The sequence below is a fragment of the Lontra canadensis genome, unplaced genomic scaffold, assembly GCF_010015895.1.
Source record: "Lontra canadensis isolate GAN:19392208 unplaced genomic scaffold, GSC_riverotter_1.0 scaffold30, whole genome shotgun sequence".
NCBI lineage: Eukaryota > Metazoa > Chordata > Mammalia > Carnivora > Mustelidae > Lontra > Lontra canadensis.
The window spans coordinates 16,274,556-16,297,232 of record NW_022631024.1 but is presented as its reverse complement, the minus strand read 5'-3'; the positions used below and the strand labels follow the sequence as shown (position 1 = coordinate 16,297,232).

Genomic DNA, 22,677 nt, shown 5'->3' with positions numbered 1-22,677 from the left:
GGGTTGGGAGATGAGACACATCCCCACAAGTTAACGTCTTACGTATATAGAAACTGAATAGTATAACAGTTATCTGAAGGCAAAGGAGGTGACGCAGGCCCTGGTGAGTTCCAGAAGAGCAGAATGCTTTGGGGGACCCATGACGTCACAGCAGGGAGAGGCCACCTTGGGTTACGAGGCCGGGGAAGTCTTCTTCGTGGAACCGGACATTTACACGGGGTCTTTGGGAGACCTGTGCTGTCTAGGCTTCTCCTCTGTAGCAGGAAACAGGTCATGAGGGCCACCCTCTCTTTGTCTCAGTGTGCAGGACTAGAAATCAGGTACCTGTGGCCTAAGCTGGCATTGGCATGCGATGGTCCCTCTACCCGGCTGACCATCCCTCAAAGAGGAGACCTCAGAGGGACCGGAATCCTCCCTCTCCAGCTCCTGCCCTCACAGGCACTCAAAATGCTCTAACGGGACACTGGCCGGAAGGGCCTGCTCCCCAGCGGGCTGTGGGTACCTTTGGAAGTCAGAGTCATGGGGGCAGGGCAGGGCAGTGGCTCTAAGTGCCTGCCAGGTTTTCTGATGTCACAAACCACCTGGCCTTTCCCTGGGGGAGTAAACTGCAAGGTGGGGGTGGGGGTGGGGCTGGTGGTTTGCAGCAGCTCAGAGAGGTTCACGGGACTCTCCAGGGTCAACCCCCCCCCCCTTGAACCTTGGCACTCAGATGGCCGGGGTCCCAGTATCAGCTGGGACACCTGCCGGGGTAGGGCCTCCGGCAAGTCTCTGGGGTCTCCCAGCTTTGAATTCCTGCTCTGTGAAGCACCCATAATAGACCTCTCTCCACAGGGGTGGCTGAGGGTAGAGGAAATGATTGACGCACTTTATCCCAGCCGGGGCCCAACAGGCCTGACCACCTGTCTGAGTGCCAAGAGGCTCCGTCCCAGGAATCCTGTCCCCGGACTTCTCCCCCAAGCTTCCCAGCCCTGGGGCCTCCCAGGGTCCCTGCACTGTTTCCACCCAGCCATGGCCCCACCATGGCCAGGAATACCATGAGCTGCAACCCTCCTCCCCAGGGAGGCTGCCGCGCTCAAAGGGCAGAGGAGCCCACCTGCGCCCGACAGAAGCCGAACTACACTACCCAGAATTCCTGGGGCTAGCCAGAAAGGAAATGTCGTTTCTGCGAGGAGAGGCTTAGCTCCCCACAAGCTGCAGGGGGGCGGGGGGAGCCGGGGAGAGGGTTAGCAGGGGGAGGGCGGGCTGTGTGCGGGGAGCGAGGGTGGAGAGCAGGGCGGGCGGCGAGGAGGAGGCGGCGCCCGCCCGCCGCCGCCGCCGCCGCCGCCGCCTGCGGACCTGCATCCCCGCGGGGCCGGCGAGCGGGCGGCGGTCCCTGCGTGCGCTGCGCTCCGGCCGCGGCTGCAGGCGGACGCGGGGCCAGGCCGGCGCAGGGGCTGAGTTTCTGCAAAGTTTGACCTGGTTGCCTTTCCGATGCTGCAGCAGAGCGAGGCAGCGCGGGGCGCGCCAGGCGGCTGCGGCGCGGCGGCGTGTCTGAGCGGCGACAGCGCGCTCACAATGATCATAAAATAAAGCGGACGCACGGGGTGGGGGCGAGAGAGCCCCGAGCCTCACCCCTCCGCCCCCGGCCACCCCTCCCCCGGCAGCCGCGAGCTAGGAGGAGGCGGGGGCCGGGGGCGCCCACGGCCGCCCCGGACCCCAGTAGAGCCAAAGGACACTGCCCGGGGGAAGGGGGAACGCCGGGAGGACGTACCCGCGGCGGGGGTCAGGGGCGTCCGGAGGGCGGCGTCCGGGGCACGCAGAGCGGCCAGAGGGGCAGGTGAGTCGGTGGCGCCGCCCGGGTGGGGGCGTGCGCGCCAAAGTTCCCCGGCGGCGGCGAGCGCGCCCGACGCGCTGGGGGCCTAGTGCCGCTCGGGGCTGGCGAGGGTGGGGACGGAGGCGACCGACGCGGCGGGGCTGGGGCACTGCGCCCTCCGGGGTCGGGGGATCCCGGTTCGGGAAGGGGCGTACGCCCGATCACACCTGCCTGCGGGGTGACACTGCGCCCCCCCCCCCGGGGGCCGGAGGGATCCGGCGGGGGAAGGGGCTCGGGCGCCGGGGGCAGTGCCAGGGCCGGCGAGTCCACGCGGCCCACTGCGGTGCCGGCCGGTCGTCCTCCCCCGCCACCCCACGCCCCCCCCCGGGCCGGGAGGGTGTCAGCGGAGATGTCACGGGCGGCGATTATTCGCTGGTGCGCGCGGTCGTGCAGCCGCCACTGACGGGGCGGGCGGGGAGGGGGGGGCGCCGCCTCCGGGGAGGACGCCCAGAGCTGCGCCGTCAGCTCCGCAGCCCGCGCCCCGCGCACACGCGTCGCCGCCTCGCGCGCCCCCCGCAGCAAAGTTCGGCTCAACTTTGAGGCGGGCCTTGACGCCCTGTCTCCTCCACCCCCCCACCAGGTCCTCGGCGGCCGCGGCGAGCCAGGCGGCGGCCCGAGCGCAGCCCCGGAGCCCCGCGCGGCGACGGGCGGCGGCAGCAGCGGCGGCGGGGGGACGCGGCGCGCCCGCGTGGGGGCGTCGGCCCGCGCCCGCGAGTGGGCGCCGACGGGGACCCGCGCCGCGCTCCTCGGGGACCCCGCGGGCGGCCGGAGCCCGGCGCTCGCCTCCTGGAAGCCGCGGGTCGGCGCTCGCCCCCGAGGGCGCCCCGGCCTCCGCGCTCGAACAGAAACTGCTCTTCCATTGATAGGGCCCCGTTGGGCGAGCGGCCGGTGCGTGTGCCCCGCGCGAGCGCGTGCGGAAGGCAGAAGGGCAGGAAGTCGGACTTCTGCAGCGAGGGTGGCGGCACCGCGCAGGGGACGAGCCTTCCTCATTGATGTGTCTGCCGGCCTTCGCCTTCTTCGCCCCAAGACTTGAGGAGCGTCTCGGAGCTGCGTTCCCCGCGTGTGAGGCCCGGAAGGACTGGATGTCTGAACAACATGATTGTCCATTAGCCTCCAAACTTTCCTTTTTTTAACCCAAAGAATATCGGTGATTTTTGTCCACTGCTAGCAGAAGAGAGAACCCAAGGCTCTTGAGATGCAGCAAAATACTTATTTATAAACGGGCCCGAGAGAGTGATATGCAAAGACCCTGTACTCAGTGAATTTTCTATCCTATGGATATCGGTCTTGAGATTTGAGGTTGGAGAGCAGTACCGTCTGCACTGGGTCAGGCCGCCTCCATCCTTTCAATGCCCGGTTTCCTCTGGGACTGCTGGCCCTCCCTGGAGATCCGAGCCGTACTGTGTGCCATGGGCTGTATTCAGAGCATCGGGGGCAAAGCCAGAGTCTTCCGGGAGGGTATCACCGTGATTGATGTGAAAGCCTCGATCGACCCCATCCCCACCAGCATCGACGAGTCCTCCAGCGTGGTGCTCCGCTACCGGACACCCCACTTCCGTGCCTCAGCCCAGGTGGTCATGCCGCCCATCCCCAAGAAAGAGACCTGGATCGTGGGCTGGATTCAGGCGTGCAGCCACATGGAGTTCTACAACCAGTATGGGGAGCAGGGCATGTGAGTACGGCCCGGGGCGAGTGCTGGGGGCGCTGCTCAGGCTGGGGAGCTTGGGGGCCTGGGGTGGGGGTTGGGGGCCAGAGGGGAAGCTTTAGGCAGGTACGGAAGTGGCCTGTGAGTCCTCCCTCTTGGCCAGGTGCTCTCAACGGGTTGCCTGTCGATTCGGGTTGGGGTCATGGCTCTGGGACCTTCCCTCCCTGTGTCACCGGCCCCTGGGGTTCCTGTGTCATTGTCTATAAGAGGCCGATTTGTACAGGCGCATTCCACCAGGTGTCTCTTTGGCAAATCTGACAAGCGTGCTGTCCCGGGGCCATGAGAGAGGCTGAGGCTCGCCACCCCCCACCCCTCGGCTCGGGCCTCCTTGGGAGGCACCTGTGGCCCATACTCCGGAGGGGAATGGGGCCCTTGGATGCCTCTGTGGTTATTTGTATCGAGCTTTGTGCTGGGCTCGAACTTGTCTCTGCAGTGTTTTCAGAGGTGCGTGGGGGCCTGGGGGAAGGCTTTGCAGTTCCTACGGTGTTTTGTTGGAGAGGATGGCTAGTTTTAGAAACCTAGTTTGCTTCACCGAGTAGCATGTTTCTCTCCCCGAGGCAGAAGGCCGCTGTATGCAGACATCCCGTGTCAGTGTCCCGAAGGCTCCAGAGGGGCCCTAACACTGGCCGCTTCTCTCCAGCTTGGTCTCCAGAATGTTCCCAGGACAATGCACGCCTTGGTGCAGGACACGCGGAGCCTGGGTCTACTTTTCTGCTATGTTCTCTGGCCACAGAGGTGGTCATCCCCGTTCTGGAAAGAGTACCAGTAGAAAGGAAAGCAACTCAGCTTTCAGGGCCGCCCTGAGATAGGGCGGTGAAAATAGCTCTTTCGGAGCACGAGGTCCCTCAGAGGGAGCTAGGCAGGCCCTGAGGGCAGCCTGCCACCCCGTGCACCCTGCTTCCCAGTTCTGCAAGTGAGGAGCGGAGCAGGGGGGGTTCCCTGGGGGTTGGACCTTTTCGCTGATTTCAGGACATCCCGGCACACACCCCCCACCAAAATTAGAGGGGGTGAGGAGGAGATGGAGGATGGTGGGACCCCGGATCTTGTCGCTTTTCCACTGAACAACTCCAGGGGTGCCCCTGAAGTTATAAGGGGGACAATAGGAAGGTGGTAAAGGGTAGAAGGGGGGTAACAGGGATCACCCCATAGAGGTGGGGGGGGGCACGTTCCTCCATCAAACTGATGTCTACACCCGAAGCCTTTTGATTCTCAAAAGTGGCTATTAACCAAGGCAGGGCGCTGACTTCCCATGGCAAGAAGGGAAACATTCTTAGCTCTTCAGTGTGGACTCTCCTAGGAAGCCTTAAACCGGAAGTCTTCTGGGACTTTGTAAAGGATCTGGGAAGACGGACAAGACACAGAGGTTTTTCTAGGGGTTTTAGGGAAAGCCTATCTACTTCCTTGGAAGTGGAGGGGAAGGCAGAGGGACTCGCGGAACGTGGAAAGATAAGAGTGCCAGGAGGAAGGACGTGCGGGAGGACCAGGGGCGCTGAGTTGAGGCAGACACGGTGTGCTGCGGGGAGAGGCAGGCCTGGCTGGGGCCTCCGCCTCCCAGTCTGTGCACAGGCCTGGAAGCCTCCCTTTGGTGGCTCCGCGTCCTTCTAGGCACTATTGCTGGAGGCAGGCCTGAGGCCAGAGACCCGAGATGACTTTCCCTTTCCGTGCCAGTCCTTGCTTCCTGGTTAGAAGTGCCCGCTGCACACCTAGCTGCAGTGGAGCAGACCTGGGCGGGAGTCCAGGCTCTGCACTTTCCAGGGTGCGATCTTAGCCACTCTGGCCCTCGGTTTCCGTGTCTGCAAACAGGGCCAGTCACAGCCTTTGCCCCCCGGCTTACTGCGAGAATCATGGGAGGTGACATTTGTCGAGCAGTCGGCACTGTGCCAAGCCCAGGGTTGTTGTCTTTGACATTGTTACCGTGACCATCCTCCTCTCTGCTGCGGGGTTGAGCCAGCTGAGAACCGCGGCTGAGGCTGCAGAATTCAGAAAGATGCAAACTTCCCTCGGTCCCGAAGTTTCTCCTGAGCCCAGGTCTCCGTCTTTTACACAGCGCCCACTCCCTGACTTTTAAAAATTTAAAAATAGTGCAAGTCACGGATGATTTGCGTTTTCAGAGGTTGAAGGCCGTTTTCGTTGCTCTCCACTTGCTTCCCTTTGTTTCCTCCCCTCCCTGGGGCACCTCTTACAGGATGGAGTGGGGCCTGTGTCCCCTGCACCCATCCTCCCTGGGCCTGAACTCCCAGCTGGGGCAGGACCAGCCCCAGAGAGAGGGCAGAGCCTGTGTGCAGCAACCCCTCCTGTTCTCAGGCCCAGGGCCAGAACAGCCGACCACCCTGGCTCTGGGCCCTGGTGCTGTATCAGCTGTTGGGGGGATAGGGAAAGAAGTACCCGCAGGCGGCTCTGAGGGCCCCGAGAGAGGACAGGTCTAGGTGACAGCCCTGTGGCTGTGACGCTGAGTTGGAAGCGGCCCCACTTAGGACTCACCGGCCAAATCGTATTAAAAAGTGGAATTACCGAGAGCGTGGCTCCTCTGATCCGTGGGCAGAGCTCCGTGTGTGACCGGTGTGCTCTGGAAATGAGAAGGCCTCGTTTAGAGAGAGCCCCGTGTCTGCTCCTTCTCCAGTGCAAACGGAAGCATTTTAGGTGCAATCTTTCCAACCCCAAAGGTTGCTTTTTCGTCTTTTTGAGCCCCATGACAATGCAGAAAGCGAGGGGTGGTCAGGAGGGACTGCGCAGAGACACGGGCGGGCCACAGCTGCCCCCGTCCTGTGCACTGTGGGGCGTGGGAAGCATCCCTAGACTCGGCCTACTTGGTGCCAGGAGCATTCCGCCCCCGCCGGGATGATCAAGCTGTCTGTAGACATTGCCCGCTGTCCCTGGGAGGGGTGCAGAGTCACCCCTGACTGAGAACCACTGGACGAGACCCTCACAAGTGAATACTTCAAATGAAACCCACACTCTGGGCCTTCGTGGCCTGGGGAGAGAGCAGCCCAGTGGCAAAGGTTAAGGGTAGGGCTTCTGTCCTTTACAAACGGGCTTGTATCCAAAATATTAATTCCAAATACTTAACCAAAACCCGTAATACCCCTGCACATTATCCCTGCTTAAAATTAATCTCTAATCCGGGAGAACTTTTTAGAATGACACCCGGGTTTGAACCGTTTGAATTGGAACGCGCGTGCACACCGCCTCGGCTGAACACCGACTCCTACGGACGACAGCGTCTCTCCGTGCCAGCTTCGCAGGGTTCTATATGGTTTTCGACCCACCCACACTGCTTTAAAAGCCACCTCCCCCAAACTGTTGGAGACACCTGCCTCCACAGCCCCTTCCTCCACGATTCCTCAACCGCCACCTGTCAGCCAGCACAGCCTTCGAAGTGACAAGTCACAATTTCTAGCCTGTGTGGGAGACGCTTTATGTTGTCCCCAGCTTGACCTCCCCTGGGGCCCCCAGGGAAGCTGGGGCGTGGCTGAGGCCCAGGGCTGGTTGGGGGCTAGGGGAGAAAGAGCTCAAGAGAGAGGGTCTCTGTGGGCGGCCAGTGCTCCCTGCCCACGCCCTAGTCCAGCTGCGAACTTGGGGCTGGTCTCTTAACCTTTCTGAGCCTCTCTGTTCCCATCTGTGAGATGGGGAGAAAGGTCCTTCCCTCGCTGGGTATTGGGAGGAGAGGCACCGTACGAGCTCAGCACAGTGCCTGGTGCATTCCACGCACTTGATCCGTGGCCCTGTCCGTGGCGGAGCTGCTACAAGTTCACTGGTGATCCTGCGATCCCTGGCGGAGTCCGCAGAAAGATGGCTCTCGCAGAGCTGTGCTCTCTTCTGGGCTGGGTTTCGCGGACCCGCTTACAGCGTGGGAGCCTCGAGTGAGGAGACCTGCTGGCGGGGCATGGGGGGGTCTTTCCAGCCAGAGCATGCGATGACACCTGCCGTCAGGGCTGCGGGAGGCTGGTGGGAAGGGGCCGGGCAGGGGCGGAGGGACTGGGGACTGAGGCTTCAGGCGGAGGGGGGACGCTGGAGCTGGGCCATGTGCACACCCGCCCTGGTTCCCCTTCCTCTCTTTTCTCCCCAGGACCTCTTGGGGTCCTCGTTTTAGGATGAGGAAACCGCCTCTGACACCTGAGGCCTCTTGCCCAAGGGGGCTTGCTCTGCTCCAGTGGGGGACCACGTGGCCTCTTCCTGCAGCCGCGGGCCCCGCACAGAACAATCAAGGACGAAGCTTCCTCTCTGGGACCGGAAGGCGGCCTCCCCCATCTGCTGGGCCCCGGCGGAGGCGAGGGCGGCTTGGGTGGGAGAGGGAAGTCCTTGTTTCCAGGCTTTGGGGTGGGAGGAAGTGGTGGTGGGGGGGGCTGCCTGGCCCAAAGAGAGCTCCCTGTGGACTGGCCCTAGCCAAGTGACGGCTCCAGCCCTCACCTTCCGAGTCCCGAAAACAAAAGCCGGCTGCCCCCGGAGACGGGCAAGGGGGGACCCAGCCGCCACAGTGATCGGGGAAATAACAAATTAAACCCGGAGATCCTTTGTTGTTTGCTGATCAGATCCAGGTAGAAACAAAACTGATCCCTAATGCCCCGTGTTGGGGTTGGCAGCGGGGGCCGGGGGGGTTGGTGGCAGGTGGACAGCCTCACTTGCTATTGGAGGGGCTCGAGGTAGGCAGCTCTGGAAGGTGGGTTTGGCTGGATCTCTGACAATTTCAAATATACACGTCCTTCATGCAGTTCTGCTCGTGGAGTTTGTCTTACAGAGACTTGGAGCACCTGGCCCGGTGCCTGACATATAGTAGGCGGAAAAAAAAAAAAATCTCCTGACCCAAAAAAAAAAAATTGCCAAACGATGAACGGAAGAGCCAGGGCGTAAGGATGTAGGTACGAGGTTGAAAACGCCTGCAAAGCGCCAGGAGCAGCCCCGGTGGCCGTCGGTGGGGAGGGCGAGTGTGGTCTGCGTTCGCATGGAAGGTGGGGAAGCCGGCACTGCCCAGGAGGCCAGGCCGGGGGTGCCGCCGCGGGGGAAACAGTCCTCGTGTTGCGTTTTCTTACAGAAGTTGTAAAATACGCAGGGCAGGAACCCCGCTTTGTTAGAAAGAAAACACTGTGAGTGGCGATGTGTGCTGGTGTCTGTGCAGAGAAAGGTCTAGAAGGGTGTTTACCCGAGTGTAACGCGGTGAGTGACCTCGGGGAGGCGGGGGCAGGCCTGGGAGACGCGGCTTTGGCTTCTCACTTCATACTCTTATCTACGTTTTTTTTTTTTAAGAAAAGCACTGCTTTTGGGGCGCCTGGGTGGCTCAGTCAGTCAAGCGTCTGCCTTCGGCTCAGGTCATGGCCTCGGATGTCAGGCCCTGCTCAGTGGGGACTCTGCTTCTCCCTCTCCCTCTGCCCCGCTGGTGCTCTCTCGCTCTCAAATAAATAAATAAAATCTTTTGTAACTAAGAATTCAAATTGGACAGGCACTGTTGGTCCTTTCTGGGGGACCTGGGCTATGGCCTGGACAAAGAGGGGGGCTGGGCCCCGGAAGGAGTGGGGTTTTCGTTTGGGGGAAACCCTAGGAGCAGGCAGGAAGCGGGGACACCCCCCAGACCCTCTGTTGGAGAGCAGGCACCTGGAGAGAAGGGGCCAGCCCTGTGGGAGCTCTTGTGGGGCAGAAGTCAGGAAACTGGTCTCCTGGTTGCAAACTTTTACAGAATTTGAACCCTTTGCAAATGGTACAGAACTGTGAAATGTGTAAGACTGGGGGCGGGGAAGATAAGGCCTGAGAGCCTGTGTGACCCATCTGAGGCCCGGAGACCAGCGTGGGCAGAAAAGCCTTGGTGCGGACAGCCCTCTTGCCCTCAAGCCTCAAATCCTTGTTTGTAAATGAGGCTCTCAGAGTGTCGGCCGGACATCAGTGGTGGGATGTGAAATAATATTTAAGTGAACTCCGTTAAGCCTAAGTATAACTTGGATTTAAAGCAACATAGTTATTTTAATGTATATCAGGGAAAAAAATATATCTAGCCTACCCAACGTGTTATTTTGGTGTGTTTCTTAGGAAGAACTCAATGTAGTTTTTAAAAAATGATGGATTTTAAGGAAAAAATTTGAGTGAATAATAACATAGGAGATTCGTGGACAGGATCAAGATGAACAGAGACGTGGAGTTTGGAAACTCTGCTCTGAGGCTCAGTCCAGTCTGGCTCTGGGGCCCAGAACTCAAAATGCGGCGGGAGCCCTGGGAGAGGTGGGGAGCTCCGGGGCACGAGGGGCCATCCATGCTGGGCCCAGGCTCACCGCCCCCGCCTGGCACGGACTGGGCTCTTCCTAGAGCCACGGGGAGCAGCGTGTTGCTGTCTTCCAAGGTCACACAAGGCACAGGTCTCATCTTCCCTCCCAGGGTGCTGCCCTGGGCATCCCTGGGTACCTTCACCCTCCACTGAGAGGCCTTTGCCCTGGGCCAGTCCTGGGTGATGCTCCGCAGCCCCACGCCTGCCCCAGCACAGCTCCCCCAGCCCCCCCGCCCCCCCCAGGGAAGGCTTTTCTTTACTTTTTTTTAAAGATTTACTTACTGGAGAGAGAATGCACACATGAGGGATGGGGAGGGGCAGAGGGAGAGAGTGGGACTCCCTGCTGAGTGCAGACCCTGACACGGGGCTCCATGCCAGGACCCTGCGATCATGACCTGAGCCGAATCCAAGAGTCGGATGCGTACCGGACGGAGCCACGCAGGCACCCCCAGGGAAGGCCTTTCTGTGACCCGCCAGACTCACGTTCTCCAGCCGTCGTGCTCAGAGCGCGTGTGTGCGTGCGTGCGCCGGGCAAGCCTCTGTGCGTGTGCACGTGTGTGTGCATGTGCACATGTTGAGTGAGGGTCTGTTGGCAGCTACTGGGGACCAGCTCACTGCAGCTGTGGGTCCCGGCCCGGGGGCCCTGTGGTTGCGTCACCTTGAGTGAGGGGTCTCCCATCTCCAAGCCTCTTCCATCAAATGTGCCCCCGGTCTTGGCCCCAGGGTAGTTGAGGAGAAGCACTGCATTGACGTGTATACGCGGGGGACGGGTGTGGGGAACATGACCGCTGTCGCCGGCGTCGCTGCGGCGGTGGCCTGTGCTGGGAGGGGCTGTTTCAGGGGCACCTGCTCTAGGTGAGACAGCGCACAAGCAGGAGCGTCTGGGGGGGTCTGGAGCCTGGGGAGGGCGTGGATGTGCGTGCACTCCACCGGGAGGGGTCCTGAGCTTTGACTACTTCAGCTTTAAGGGCCATGAGGAGTCATGGCAGGTTTATCAGGGTTGCAGGCAGGGATGGTGTGAGCAGATTTATATTTTTAGAAGATCACTTAGGCTTCTGGGGAATATTGTCGGAGGCAGGAGTAGAGGCTGGGAGACCTAGGTGGAGGTCCTGGCCAGCGTGAAGGCAAAGGGAAGGGGGATGTTCAGAGGTGAGAGGGAGAGTCAAGGATGGTGCCAGGTGGCCAGGGGGTGCAGGGCCCTCCAGGTGCTCTGCAAACACTGATAATGGGTGCTCTGCAAACGTTTGGTGAGTGGATTGACGGATGGGGACTGCTGCAGGAAAAGGGGCGTGAGGGAAGCTGAGGAGTCTGATTCAAACGTGATGCGAGGGGATCCCAGAGGGTTCCAAAGTCCAGCTTCAAGCCTGGACTAGCCTGCTGTCCTTTGGATTCACACACTTACGAGGACGAGGGCAGGAGTGTGACAGGTGGCAGCAGGGCAGTTTCCTGGGTGTGCAGACTGCATGGTCGCCCTGGGCCCATGATCTGGAGTGCCCCGCACATGGTTCAGTGCTCTGCTGATGCCATGTTGAAATTCTTCATTTTTGAACAGATGATCTTGAGTTTTTGCTTGTACTGGGTCCCACAAGTTCTCTGGCTGGTCATGCCCTGAAGACCAGCAGAAGCCAGTGAATGGATCAAGGGGGTAGACACAAGGGAGATCAGTGTCTTCTGCTTGTGTGCGAACGTGGACACAGGCACGTCTACACTTACCCACAAAATGCCTCTACTCCCAATCGACCCATTGGCCGGGCACTGGTGTGCATGAGCGGTCCTGGGAGGCTGGCTTGCCCCTTGCAGTGGCCTCCCTACAGCATCTCTGCTGTGCAGAAAGGAGGAGGTTCAGCGCGTGCAGGGCTGGGGTCCCAGCCTGCCCCTCCATGCCGTGGAGCAAAGAGCTGAGGGTCTGCCTTGAAGTCCAAGGTCATTCCAGAGCAAACGGAATCTCAGAGGAGACAGTGACTGCGTGGAGTTCATTCCCTTCGGAGAATGTGTCATGCCCAAACTGTAACTGGGGTCAAAGAGCTTCAGGTCAGTCAGGGCCGGCAGCTTCCGGGAGCTTCCGCGTACTGCCCCGTAGAGTGACTCGCTTAATAATCAAAAAAATCTTGCAAGGTGGGTAGGATTATCCACAGTTGACTGATGGGAGAACGGAGGATCGGAGATTTGTAACAGTCAGAGCTAGTGGCTGGACTGAGGTTGGGTCCAGGCTGGTCCGCGTCTCCTAGAAGTTGTGTCCTTACCCGAGTTCCCTTCCACCTCCTGGCGAGGGGGAGGGGCGGGGACCGGGACCCCGGGGAGTCCGTGCTGGCCTCTGATGATTTGAAGGCAGATGCCCCAGGACTTGGTTCTGAGTAACAGCCCACATGAGACGCGGCTGTCTGCCAGCTCATGAGGACTGTCACCTGCCTGTGACTGAGCCAAGGCGGGCATCTGGGGGCAGGAGAGAGAAGCAAATCTGAGGCTGGGAGAGAGGGGCCATTCTGGTGCCGAGTCCCCCTCCCGCAAAACAAGCCAGCTCTTAGGCCGTGAAAGGGGGCCATGGAAGAGCAAAGTTCCTTTTGCAAATTTACTTTCTCCTTTTTAATTATGATTACAATTATGATTATTATTAAGTAGGCCCCACATAGAGCCCAACTTGAGGCTTGAACTTAGATCCTGAGATCCAGAACCTGAGATCCAGACCTAAGCTGGGGTCAAGAGTCAGACGCTGTACTGTCCGAGCCAAGCAGCTGTCCTGTTTTCTTCCTTTGACAAAACCCTTTTGCAAGCCGGTGTAGCCACCGTGAGAGGACAGAATGGGTGCCTTCCGGGCACCTGAGCACAGGTGGGGCAAAGGCACGGGCTTCTGAGAAATCCAGGACAGGGCCCGGAAAGTCCTTCTCTGGCCCGTGGTACCCACCTAAGAGGGGAGCTGGTAGCCCCATGCCTGCTACCACCCACCCGCGGCTGCTGTGGCCTGGTGGCTCTTGGGGACTGATGGGGACCTCAGAAATGGGAGGTCGTCTGAGCTGTTGCCCTAATTCCCTGGGACTTTGATGAGCTCAGGGCCCCAGGCAGGAGGTGGCCTAGTAGGCAGGTGTTACCCTAATTTGTGACTTTTTCAATGGAATAAACACAAAACAGAAGGGAAGTAAACAGGAAAATTAGCAACATCGCATTCCTATTCATCCCTCCCAGAGTGGCCCCAAATTTGCTAACTGCTAACATTAAATGGTACATTTGGGTAGAGGAGGACGTCTCTTTATAATGATAAGCTACACCTAACGAAATCGGCCATTTCCCCCATTTTTGAGTTCGGTGGCATTAAGCACATCCACACCGTCATGCATCTGTTTCCAGAGCTTTTCCATCTTCTCTGCCTGGAACGCTGCGCCCGTGAAACGCTGACTCCCTGCCCCTCCCTCTGGCAATCGCTGTTCTGCTTTCTGTTTCTATGAATTTGACCACAGTAGGGACCTCCTACACGTGGAATCATAGTATTTATCGGTTTGTGTCTGACTCAGTTTACCCAGCATGATGTCTTCAGGGTTTATCCATGCTGTAGTGTATTGCAACATTTCCTTCCTTTTTAGGGCTGAGTAATATTCCACCGTGTGGATGGACCCCATTTTGTTTATCGATTCTCCTGCTGAGGGACACGTGGGTTTCTTTCATCTTTTGGCCACAGCGAATGATACTGCTGTGAACGGGAGGGCATTTTGTCAAGTACCATATCCTGGGGGGCGCTGCTGGCTTACCCCGTTGTGCAAAATTCTGGGGGCAGAGGGTCCTGAGCTTCGGTATTACGGGTGCTCAGGTGGAAACGGCACTGGATGAAGTCAGGCTGCCTGGGTCCCAGGCCCCACTGCCGGGGAAAAAGCCCCCTGGCCCTGGCTTCGCTGTCTTTATCTGTCTGGCGGGATGGACATGATTGTTGATGAGTGTCCAAGGTGGGGGCTCCCTGGGTGCCGCTGTGCCCCCAGTCACATGGGAGACAGGCTGGTGTCCTCTTCTGTCCGAGGGGTATTACAGCAACAGTATGATGACTGATTGGAGAGGATGCAGGAGAACAGGATGTGGCTTTGAAGCAGGCTGCGTCTGGGGGAGCCCAGATGTTGACGGTGGATGTCTGTGCATCGCCTGTCCCTGCACCCCCACCCCGGGGGATGGGGGGACGCAGCCTCATGTGTGGCTGATTGAGTGAACTGGCCTTCCTGTCCTCAGGTCCAGCTGGGAGCTCCCGGACCTCCAGGAGGGCAAGATCGAGGCCATCAGCGACTCAGATGGGGTGAACTACCCCTGGTACGGCAACACCACGGAGACGTGCACCATTGTGGGCCCCACCAAGAGAGACTCCAAGTTCATCATCAGCATGAATGACAACTTCTATCCCAGCGTCACGTGGGCCGTGCCTGTCAGCGAGAGCAACGTGGCCAAGCTGACCAACATCTACCGGGACCAGAGCTTCACCACGTGGCTGGTGGCCACCAACACCTCGACCAATGACATGATCATCTTACAGACGCTGCACTGGCGCATGCAGCTGAGCATTGAGGTGAACCCCAACCGGCCCCTGGGCCAGCGCGCCAGGCTGCGGGAGCCCATCGCCCAGGACCAGCCCAAAATCCTGAGCAAGAATGAGCCGATACCACCCAGCGCCCTGGTCAAGCCCAATGCTAACGACGCTCAGGTCCTCATGTGGCGGCCCAAGTACGGGCAGCCGCTGGTGGTGATCCCGCCCAAGCACCGGTAACAGCCAGGGCGCCCCGCGAGGCTAGACGCAAATAATAACCCCGCTCCGAGCACACCCACGGACTCTGCACTCATTCGGCAAAATGCAACCTCTCTACCTTCTCGAGCGGGCGGATCTCACTGTGCAAATGCCCCAGGATGGCTCCCCCAGCCCTCCTGGCACCTGCTTCCTTTCGGGGAGGGGAGGCCCGGCTGGGACACCCAACCCCACGCCCCCCTCACCTCGGGTCTCCTTTCCTGGCAGTTTCCGTCATTCACTTGCGAGACTCCCAGAACAACTGCTTTTTCAGTTCTTCTTTTTCTTCTTCTTTTTTCTTAAACACCTCTTTTACGAGGTTCAGGGGCAGGAGGAGGCAGAGCTGGTCACAACCCTGACTGGCAGCTACCGCTGGTTTGAGTGGCGGCCCCTACGGCAGCTCCCCTCGTCGTCCTCCCTCACGCGGCCTTACGTAGACTCGCTTTGCCAAACTTTTGCCTTAAGCTGAATTTAAAGGAAAAAGCCCAAAACAGACAAAGAAAGTAGGATCTCTCTTCTGCTGACGGCTCGTCTTCTGCTAGAGGTGAGGGAGGGGGCCGGGCAGGGAGGAGAGAGAGCCACCTGCACCCTCGTCCGGGCTGTCTTGAGAGAGGGGCGGGGGACAGACTTAGACCTCAAACCAGCTGCCCATTCTTTCCTTTCAGCAGAAACGCAACCAGAAACCGGACCGACCACCCAAGGAGCCCCTTCTCTCGGGCTCGGGTGGCAAGCCCTTTCCCCATCCCTGGGAGAAGGTACCTGCGCGCTCCCCCGGGGGTCTGCTGGGGCCGCTCCTCTCCTCTCTTCCGGCAGCCTTAACTTGCCTGGGGCGGATCTGGGAGGAGAGAGGGAGGGTTGAGCCCTGGGTTCTGCCATCTCAGCGCCCAGCCCCGATAGCTCCGCAGGCACGTCTAAGTGTTGTGCGGCTTTTCCTTTTCTGTCCCCGCTGGCCCCAGACGCCTGGAGGACCAGCCACCTTGAGCCAGATTTAGTTCGAAGATAAGAGAGGCAGGCAGCTTCCCTCCTGGCTCCTTCTCAGGGGTGCCCCTCCCAGGCGCTTTGGGGGAAGCTGCAGGTGGGCTCTGGGTGCCAGTGTTGGATTGGAGGTGGGGGGAAGCTGCCCAGGGGCGGCACCCAAGGATGGGTGGTCCTGGTTCTGGGGAGGCCGGGGAGGCCATCAGGCGGTTGCCCCCTGCTGCTTATCCTCAAGGAAGAAAACCAGGGCCTCAGGCTGGCGGGGGTGACATGGGGCCATGGTTGACAGGCATTGGGGCCGCTCTGGAGGCTGGTCGGGACAGTGTGGCCAGTCTGGAGGGCCACCATCCCTCGGGCCCAGGGCCCTCCAGGGTCCGAGGATGGTCCTGAGCGACCCCAAGCTTTCTTGGTAATGTCTGCCTTGAAGGCTGCTTGTAGGAGCTGCGGGGCACACCCCATGGAAGTCCCCTTCAAGCTCGCCAACCCCCACAGCTACTGCACCCAGTTCTGCACTCAAACTAGTAAGACCCAAGCACAGAAAACCATCAGAAAAGAAAAATAATTCATTTCTGCTGCAGATGAGCCACTTGTTAGGAGTCCCGGGGACAGCGTGGGAGGCTGTGGGGCACCTTGCTCTTGTACTTACTCCGGGGGTGCTCAATGTCCCGTGTGTCTCCCACGTCCCGCTCCTGACAGCAGGGCCGCAGCTATCCTGGGACAACTGGGCCCGAAACATGCATGTGGCGCCAGCGTGCTGCTTGGGGAACCCCTTTGTCAGGCCCAGGACCTTGCCCCTGGAAACTGCCTGTTCCCCTTGGTGTGTACGGAGACCCTGTCACCCAGAGAGGCCACAGCCTCGAGTGAGGGGGACGATGGGTCCCAGCTCTACCTCTGGGGAAGGGCCAGGAGGGGGCCAGGCTGACGGCGTCCTGCTGCCGTGGACAGGACCTGGCCTCCTGAGGGAGCGGCCCTTCCCTGCACTCAGGTCTTTCTTGCACTAAAAAAAGGAGGAAGGGCCCTGGGCGGGGTCAGGAGGCTGCAGTTTGGGTGCTGGGCTGGGTCGTCACTAAGGGATTCTCACTGTGCGAGGAGTGGGAGCAGGAGAGGACAGTAAGGAGTGGTCCTGAGCTGTCGGGGACAGAATCCCCACCCCCACCCCGAGACCCACCTGCTGCGTGTGAGCAAGCTCTCCTGCCTGGGAACCAGGGCTGTGCCCACGCAGAGGGGGCAAAGCTGCTCTGGCTGCCTCCCTGGGCCTACCGCATGCCTGGGCCCCGGCTCGCCTTGCTCCTTGACTCACCCCACCCCTCCTGCACCCCCCTCTGTCCTTCCTGGCCTTTCTGAAGACAGGGCTGGAAAGACCCTGGAGAGGCCAAAGGTCCAGCCAAGGACCTTGGGTCTGGTCCCTGGGCCTCCTCCCTGTCAGGAGCACAGGCCCCAGGCTTTTCCCCTGGGTCCCCAATCCCTCTGGTGTCCCCCTCCCCTGGTGTGGACACACTCCTTCAGCAATAAGGACCACCTGCGGTCGTGGAGAGTACTGTGAAAACAAACCAATGCACTTACCAGGAGGCATGAGACTCTTGAAGAACATGTAAAACCTTTTTAAAAAAAGAAACAACAAATATTCACAAAGAGAAATAAAATGTAATTTTAAAGTAGGCCTGGCTAGGACCTGGATGTTTCTAAGGTGTTTCTGAAGTGGTGGCGCATGTATGGGTTGGTGGCCCTGTGTTCTGGCCAAGGGAGCGAGCGTACTTGGAGGGAGGTTGCTTTGTTCACGCATCCTCTGCCGTCCGCGGCCCTGAGACCTCAGGTCCCTGCCAAGAGTGCCCCTGGCTGTTGCCCCGGTCGGAGGAGGGACGGCGGACTTGAGGTGGAGGCCGGACTGGGGGGCAGCTTGGACTTCTGGCAAACAGGAGAAACCCATGTGACAAGGGGGAGTTAGCGTTCAGTTGGCCATGGGGCTGCAAACCTGTCTTCACACTGAGAAACGGCTGTAGGACGGTGTCAGTCTAGAACATTGCTCAGTGCCCTGCCCTCGGCCAGAGGCTGACGAAAGGGGGTGGCGTGGAATTAGCGCCCTCGTAGGAAACACTTTCTTCTAATGAGAACTTTCTTATGAAAGGATGGGAGGTGGGAGGTGGACCATGGAGTCAAGGCAACTTGCATGAGTCAGGTAAGACGCTGAGCCCCTCTGAGCCCCCTTTACCTTGTATGGAAAGTGGGGATTCTCCAAGTCACTGCCTCTTAGCTGACACGGTGAAAACACGCTGTTCTGCTTGGTTTCCAAGTGTTAACAACCCGCGTGTTCTTAGGGTCCCCATTTCACAGATGAGGAAACTGAGGGACAGCAGAAGTCAAGAAGCTGCTCAAGGCCATGCATCTGGGGAGAGGCAGAGTCGATCAGACTCTGTGATCAGTTTGAATCCTGGCCCTGGAGCCCAAACCCTTACCACTACATACCCTCCGTCCTGGCGTGTTGCTACGGAGCATACGTTTGGCGCTCAATAATTATCAACGACTACTAAGAAGGCCGTATGCCTTTGGCTCCGTCCATCCTGGGCTCCCCGGGCAGGAAATGCCTTTCTTCCCCCCACCCCCACCCCCACACTGGAAGGTTCTGTGCAGCAGTCAGTTCCCTGAGGCCCACAGTGAGTCCAGCTCATTCCCTTTGGGAAGGGGCTGCCCGGTAGGCTGCAGGCCATGGGCGCATCTTCCACGGTTGCCGGTGGCCGCCTGGCATCGCCACGGAAGACAAGGGGCCCCCGTTTGCAGTGGGCATTGGGGTTTGGTTTCTTCTCTGGGTTTTCCACATTGCAACAACCCAACGGCACTCTGCATCCTGTCTCCTGGGTCTGAGACACCAAAGCAGGAAATTGCATAACAGGCTCCGCTGGCCGCCCTCCACCCAGATGGCTTATGGGTGGTACAGCTCACTGTCGTGGTTTCAGCTGTGGTGTCAGCTCCCGAGCTCTGCCTGTGAGAGCGCATGGGGTGTGTGTGCGTGTGTGTCCACGTGCATGCGTGGACAACAGGGCTGTGGGCCTGGCCAGTGGCGGGAGAAAGTTGAGCTGGAGCACACCAGGCTAAAGCCAGAGTTGCTCAGGCATTGGAGCCTTTGGGCCGATATGCAGCCGAGGACGTGCAGCCGGTGGCGCATGCTGGGAGCGGGGGGGAATGTTCCGGAGGGGAAGGTGCCAGGAGGGTGGCCCTGAGTGAAGAGGATTCCAAGTGGCATTTAGTCACAGTGGAAGCCCTCCCGCTTCTCAAGCTGATAGCAGGTTAAATTTAGAAGTCCCAGACTGGGATGAGACACAGACACCAGACTCGAGCCAGCTGTCGCAAGGTCCCCTGCCGGAGCAGGGCCTGGGAGAGCCGGCTGTCGGGGCTGGGCCAGGCCCGCCTGCCCCACAATGCTGGAGAGAAGCAGGTGCTCCATGACCCTGCACACAGCCTGCCTGTCACCTCTGGTCACTTCTGGGGAGAGTCCAACCTCTGGACTTGGGCTCACTGTGGGTGAGGTCTTAAGGCCACAGAGGAAACCCCACCTGTTGGGAGATCGCTTGATGGGAGCCACACAGAGGCCATGGCTGGAGGTGCTCGCAGGTCTGGGGACATTTCTATCGGCGCCCAGGTGCTTTTTCACCTCCTGCTTGATTTCTCTCTTGGTCATCATCTGTTCTGCCCGGCGGGGCCCAAAGACAGGGCTTCCCACCTGGCTGGGGTCCGGGCCTTGGATTGGGGCAAATACTGGAGGTAAGGACAGGTTACTCTGCACACACAGCATCCAAATGGACCCACCCCAAATCCTTACCCCATAACCAAGTCTGGCAAAGACACACATGCAGAGCGCGCACTCCAGGGCTGGAGGGCCCTTCCTGCCACTGCTGAGTGCATATGACGATAAAAGGGGAACTTTCATAGATGAGGAAACTGGCCCTTAGAAGGAGCTGCGGGACAGGCTAGAGGTCATTCAGCTGGGAAGTTGCAGAACTGGGTGGGTTTCAAACAGCCATCCTTGACCTTGCTGGGTCACTGCATTTTGGCTACACCAGCCACCCCCCTCCACACTCCCGATCTACCAGCCTGCCCGTCCCCACTCCTCTGGGACTGCCACGCAGAAGGCCCCTAGCCTAGGGCTGAACGCCAGTCATCAGCAGGCCCGCTGACACAGGAAGATGAAAACTATTAAATGCAGGAAAACCCATCTGAGCGAATGAGCTCCGTCTCTGTGCGTGTGTCCAGAGAGGCCAACCTGTGCCACCGACATGGGTCCAGGCAGGGCCTTTTGCTCTGCTCTGTGCAGAATGGAAGGCAGAGACCGGATTCGTTCCTCCACAGGCCTGAGCCCAATTTAGCTTTAAGGGCCGCTGCCCTGCCTCATAGTTTACGGTCCCTTTTTAATCAGACAGATGATGGGCGGTGGCGCTGGGTATTTGCAGCAAGGGAGACGCAGTTAGAGACCCTGCGCTATTCTTGGCTGCCGCTTGTCTTGCGGAGTGAGGTCGGCTGGCTGCCTGACCTCGCATGTCTGCGTTTCCTGATCGACAAGCCAGGACACGCACACCTAGCTCACCCTCCCGTCCAGCAATGCACGGCAGCTGCGAACCCTGCCCGCAGGGCTGCCCGAGCGCGACCGTACTGGATCGGGGCTTCCGCGAGAGACCGGAGACGCCCCTCCTCCAATGCGGCGACCAGACGACTGGCCTGATTATTCAGGACCAGTAGACCCTCACTGAACGCACACTGGGGCCGGCCAGCCAGCCAGACAAGAGGATTTCCATGCAGTTTCCACGGCTGCATCGAGCTAGCGCTCACACACCGAACAGCTCACCCATTTAAAATGCACTGTCCATTGGGGTGTAGCATATACACAGTTGCGTGGCCAGTACCCCAGTCAGTTCTGGAATGTTTGCATCACCTCAAAGGGGAACCCTGAACCCACCAGATATCATCATCCCCAAAGCCCCAGCCCTAAGCTACTGTCAATCTCCCTCCTGACTTCGTCTATGTCCCTAACTGGGACAGTTGGTGGGAATGGAGTCGCGCCACGTGTGCTTGCCTGTGCCTGGCTCCTGCCCCTCAGCTCAGTGTTTTCGGGACTCCCTGTGCCGTGGCGTGCAGCAGCACCTTGTCTTCGACAGGTGTACGTACTTCCAACCGTCTCCTCTATGGGGCCCTTTGACCAGCGCTGGAGAAGCTGCGGCTCGGAGCTTACCGCCCCCGGCAGGAAGTGGTCTGTGACCATGAGTCTGCGGGGGGCTGACTGGTCTGGAGGGTCGGAAGTGGGTCCCGGAGGATGGCCGGCTTCTGGGCACACAGTAAGTACGAGAGAAATTTGACCTATTAGTGCTGGAAAGGCCCTGAAACTCAGTTTCCTCATCTGCAAGATGGGGCTATGGTGCGCTCCTTGCAGGGAGGGAGGACTCCAGGGGACTGGCAAGCACGACTCTTAGCCCAAGGCCACAGGCGTTAGCTGCTATTGACCTTGTGACCAGATGTTAAAAAGACTTTTTCCGCCCCAGGCTGCATGTGCCGTGGGACCGAGGGGCACTTTGGCCAGCCTTGATCCAATCCCGGCTCAGGTGTGGAAGCAGGGTGGGGGGGGACGAGGCAGGGAAAGGCCACCCTACAGGGGACTGTTGATGCCCCAAGCACTCCCTCGGTGGCTGCTTCATGCCAGTCCCTGCCCGAGCTGACAGTCTGGGCCAGCCCAGCTGTGTGTGGGCTCGACCTCTCCCACCAGGTGCTTAAGGCTCAGTGAACGCTTATCACAATCTCTACTGTTGGAAACAATCCGGAAGAGCTTAGAGGTGCGGTCCCCAAGTCACTGCTATCTCCACCGCCGGCCACTTTGGCTTGACGGTCACTCTGAACATCATCAGCATTCTTAACTGGTCTTTTATCTATCATGACTTGTGACAACACACTGGCAGGATTGACCTTGGTAACCATGTTTAAGCATGCAACACTGTGCCATTCACACCCGGTGTGCAACCGTCCTCACCCTCCATCTCTGGAACTTTGTCATCTCATACGACGGGAACGCTCACCGCACAGCTGCTTTCCTCTCCCCAGCACCCCGGTGGACGCCTTGCTACTTTCTCCCTCTGGATCTGACAACTCCAGGCGCCTCCTATCAGTGGACTCGCAACTTGTCTTGTGACGGCTTTACTTCCCTGCATGTCAGGGTCCTCAGGGGTCACCCAGTGTGCCATGTATCACAGTGTGCTTCCTTTCCAAGGCCGGCTACGACTCTCAAGGCATGTCCGTCTGAGGCCGTGGGTCTCGACGCCCCAGAGGCCTCCCGGGAGTACAGCCTGGTCCCTGCTGCTCACGGTGAGCCCCCGTACGCCAGCCAATTACAGAGCTGCATGAGAGAGTCCACGTGTGGGTCATTTTGGAAGACTTCCCTCCCTACTGGTAAAAATAATAAAATTCCAATTTAAGAGATAAAGTTTTCTCATCTGGAAAATTCACTTATCTGGAAAACACTCTTTTCCATAAAATGAGGTTATTTCTGGGCACGAGTATGGAGGCAGGAGGAGGAGGCATTCTGGGAGGTGTTGTAGGGCGGCTGGACTTAAGGGTGGGCCTTGAGAAGGTCCTTTACTGTATCCTCGGGGGCGGCTGTAAACTCGGGCTTCTCCAGTCCTTTATTCCCGACGCGGGCCCTCCCGAGATGTGGCCGGAAGCAGGAGGGGGACCGGGAGGCTGCGGCCAGGGCGCTTCCCCTTGGCCACCAGCTGATGTCCCCGTGAGTTACTGAGGCACCTGCCCTGCTGTTTGGCGATCACTCGGTGAGGCTGCGGGTCTGGCCGTCGGCCATGGAAAATGAGCTCTCTTTGGGACTTCTTCTGGAACCTCTGCTCAGTGAGGAGTTCTGCGCCGCGGGGCCTCGGAGAATATACTTGGCAGCTGGCGAGGTCTGGGTCCCAGGCACCAGGCTTTCGCTGCAGAGCACGGACTGAGCGGCTAACGCAGCACTTCGGGGGTTTGCTACGGGTGAGGCGGAGGGATGTCCCTGTACACAGCCTGCCGCTTCCTGCAAAGGTGAGCGAGGGGAGGCTGGCGCGGCCTCTGCGGCTGCCCTCTTGACAGGTAGCACCACACCACAGTGACTCTGCCGTCGGGACCGGTTCCGTGCC

At 59.5% G+C, this 22,677-nt stretch overlaps 1 protein-coding gene across 2 annotated transcripts; it reads left to right on the top strand.

Annotated features, from left to right (window-relative positions):
- Positions 1 to 1,357: 1,357 nt before the first annotated feature.
- FAM78A (family with sequence similarity 78 member A) lies at positions 1,358 to 14,593 on the top strand. 2 transcript variants are annotated; one of them, XM_032866107.1, is made up of 3 exons: positions 1,358 to 1,816; positions 2,719 to 3,524; positions 14,011 to 14,593. In XM_032866107.1, exons 2-3 carry the CDS (start codon positions 3,202 to 3,204, stop codon positions 14,537 to 14,539), a joined length of 852 nt encoding a protein of 283 aa, XP_032721998.1. In that variant the 5' UTR covers positions 1,358 to 1,816; positions 2,719 to 3,201; the 3' UTR covers positions 14,540 to 14,593. The 2 variants fall into 2 exon arrangements, with proteins under 2 accessions (XP_032721998.1, XP_032721997.1); XM_032866106.1 differs by lacking the exon at positions 1,358 to 1,816 and having other exon boundaries at positions 2,662 to 3,524.
- The last annotated feature ends 8,084 nt before the right edge of the window (positions 14,594 to 22,677 follow it).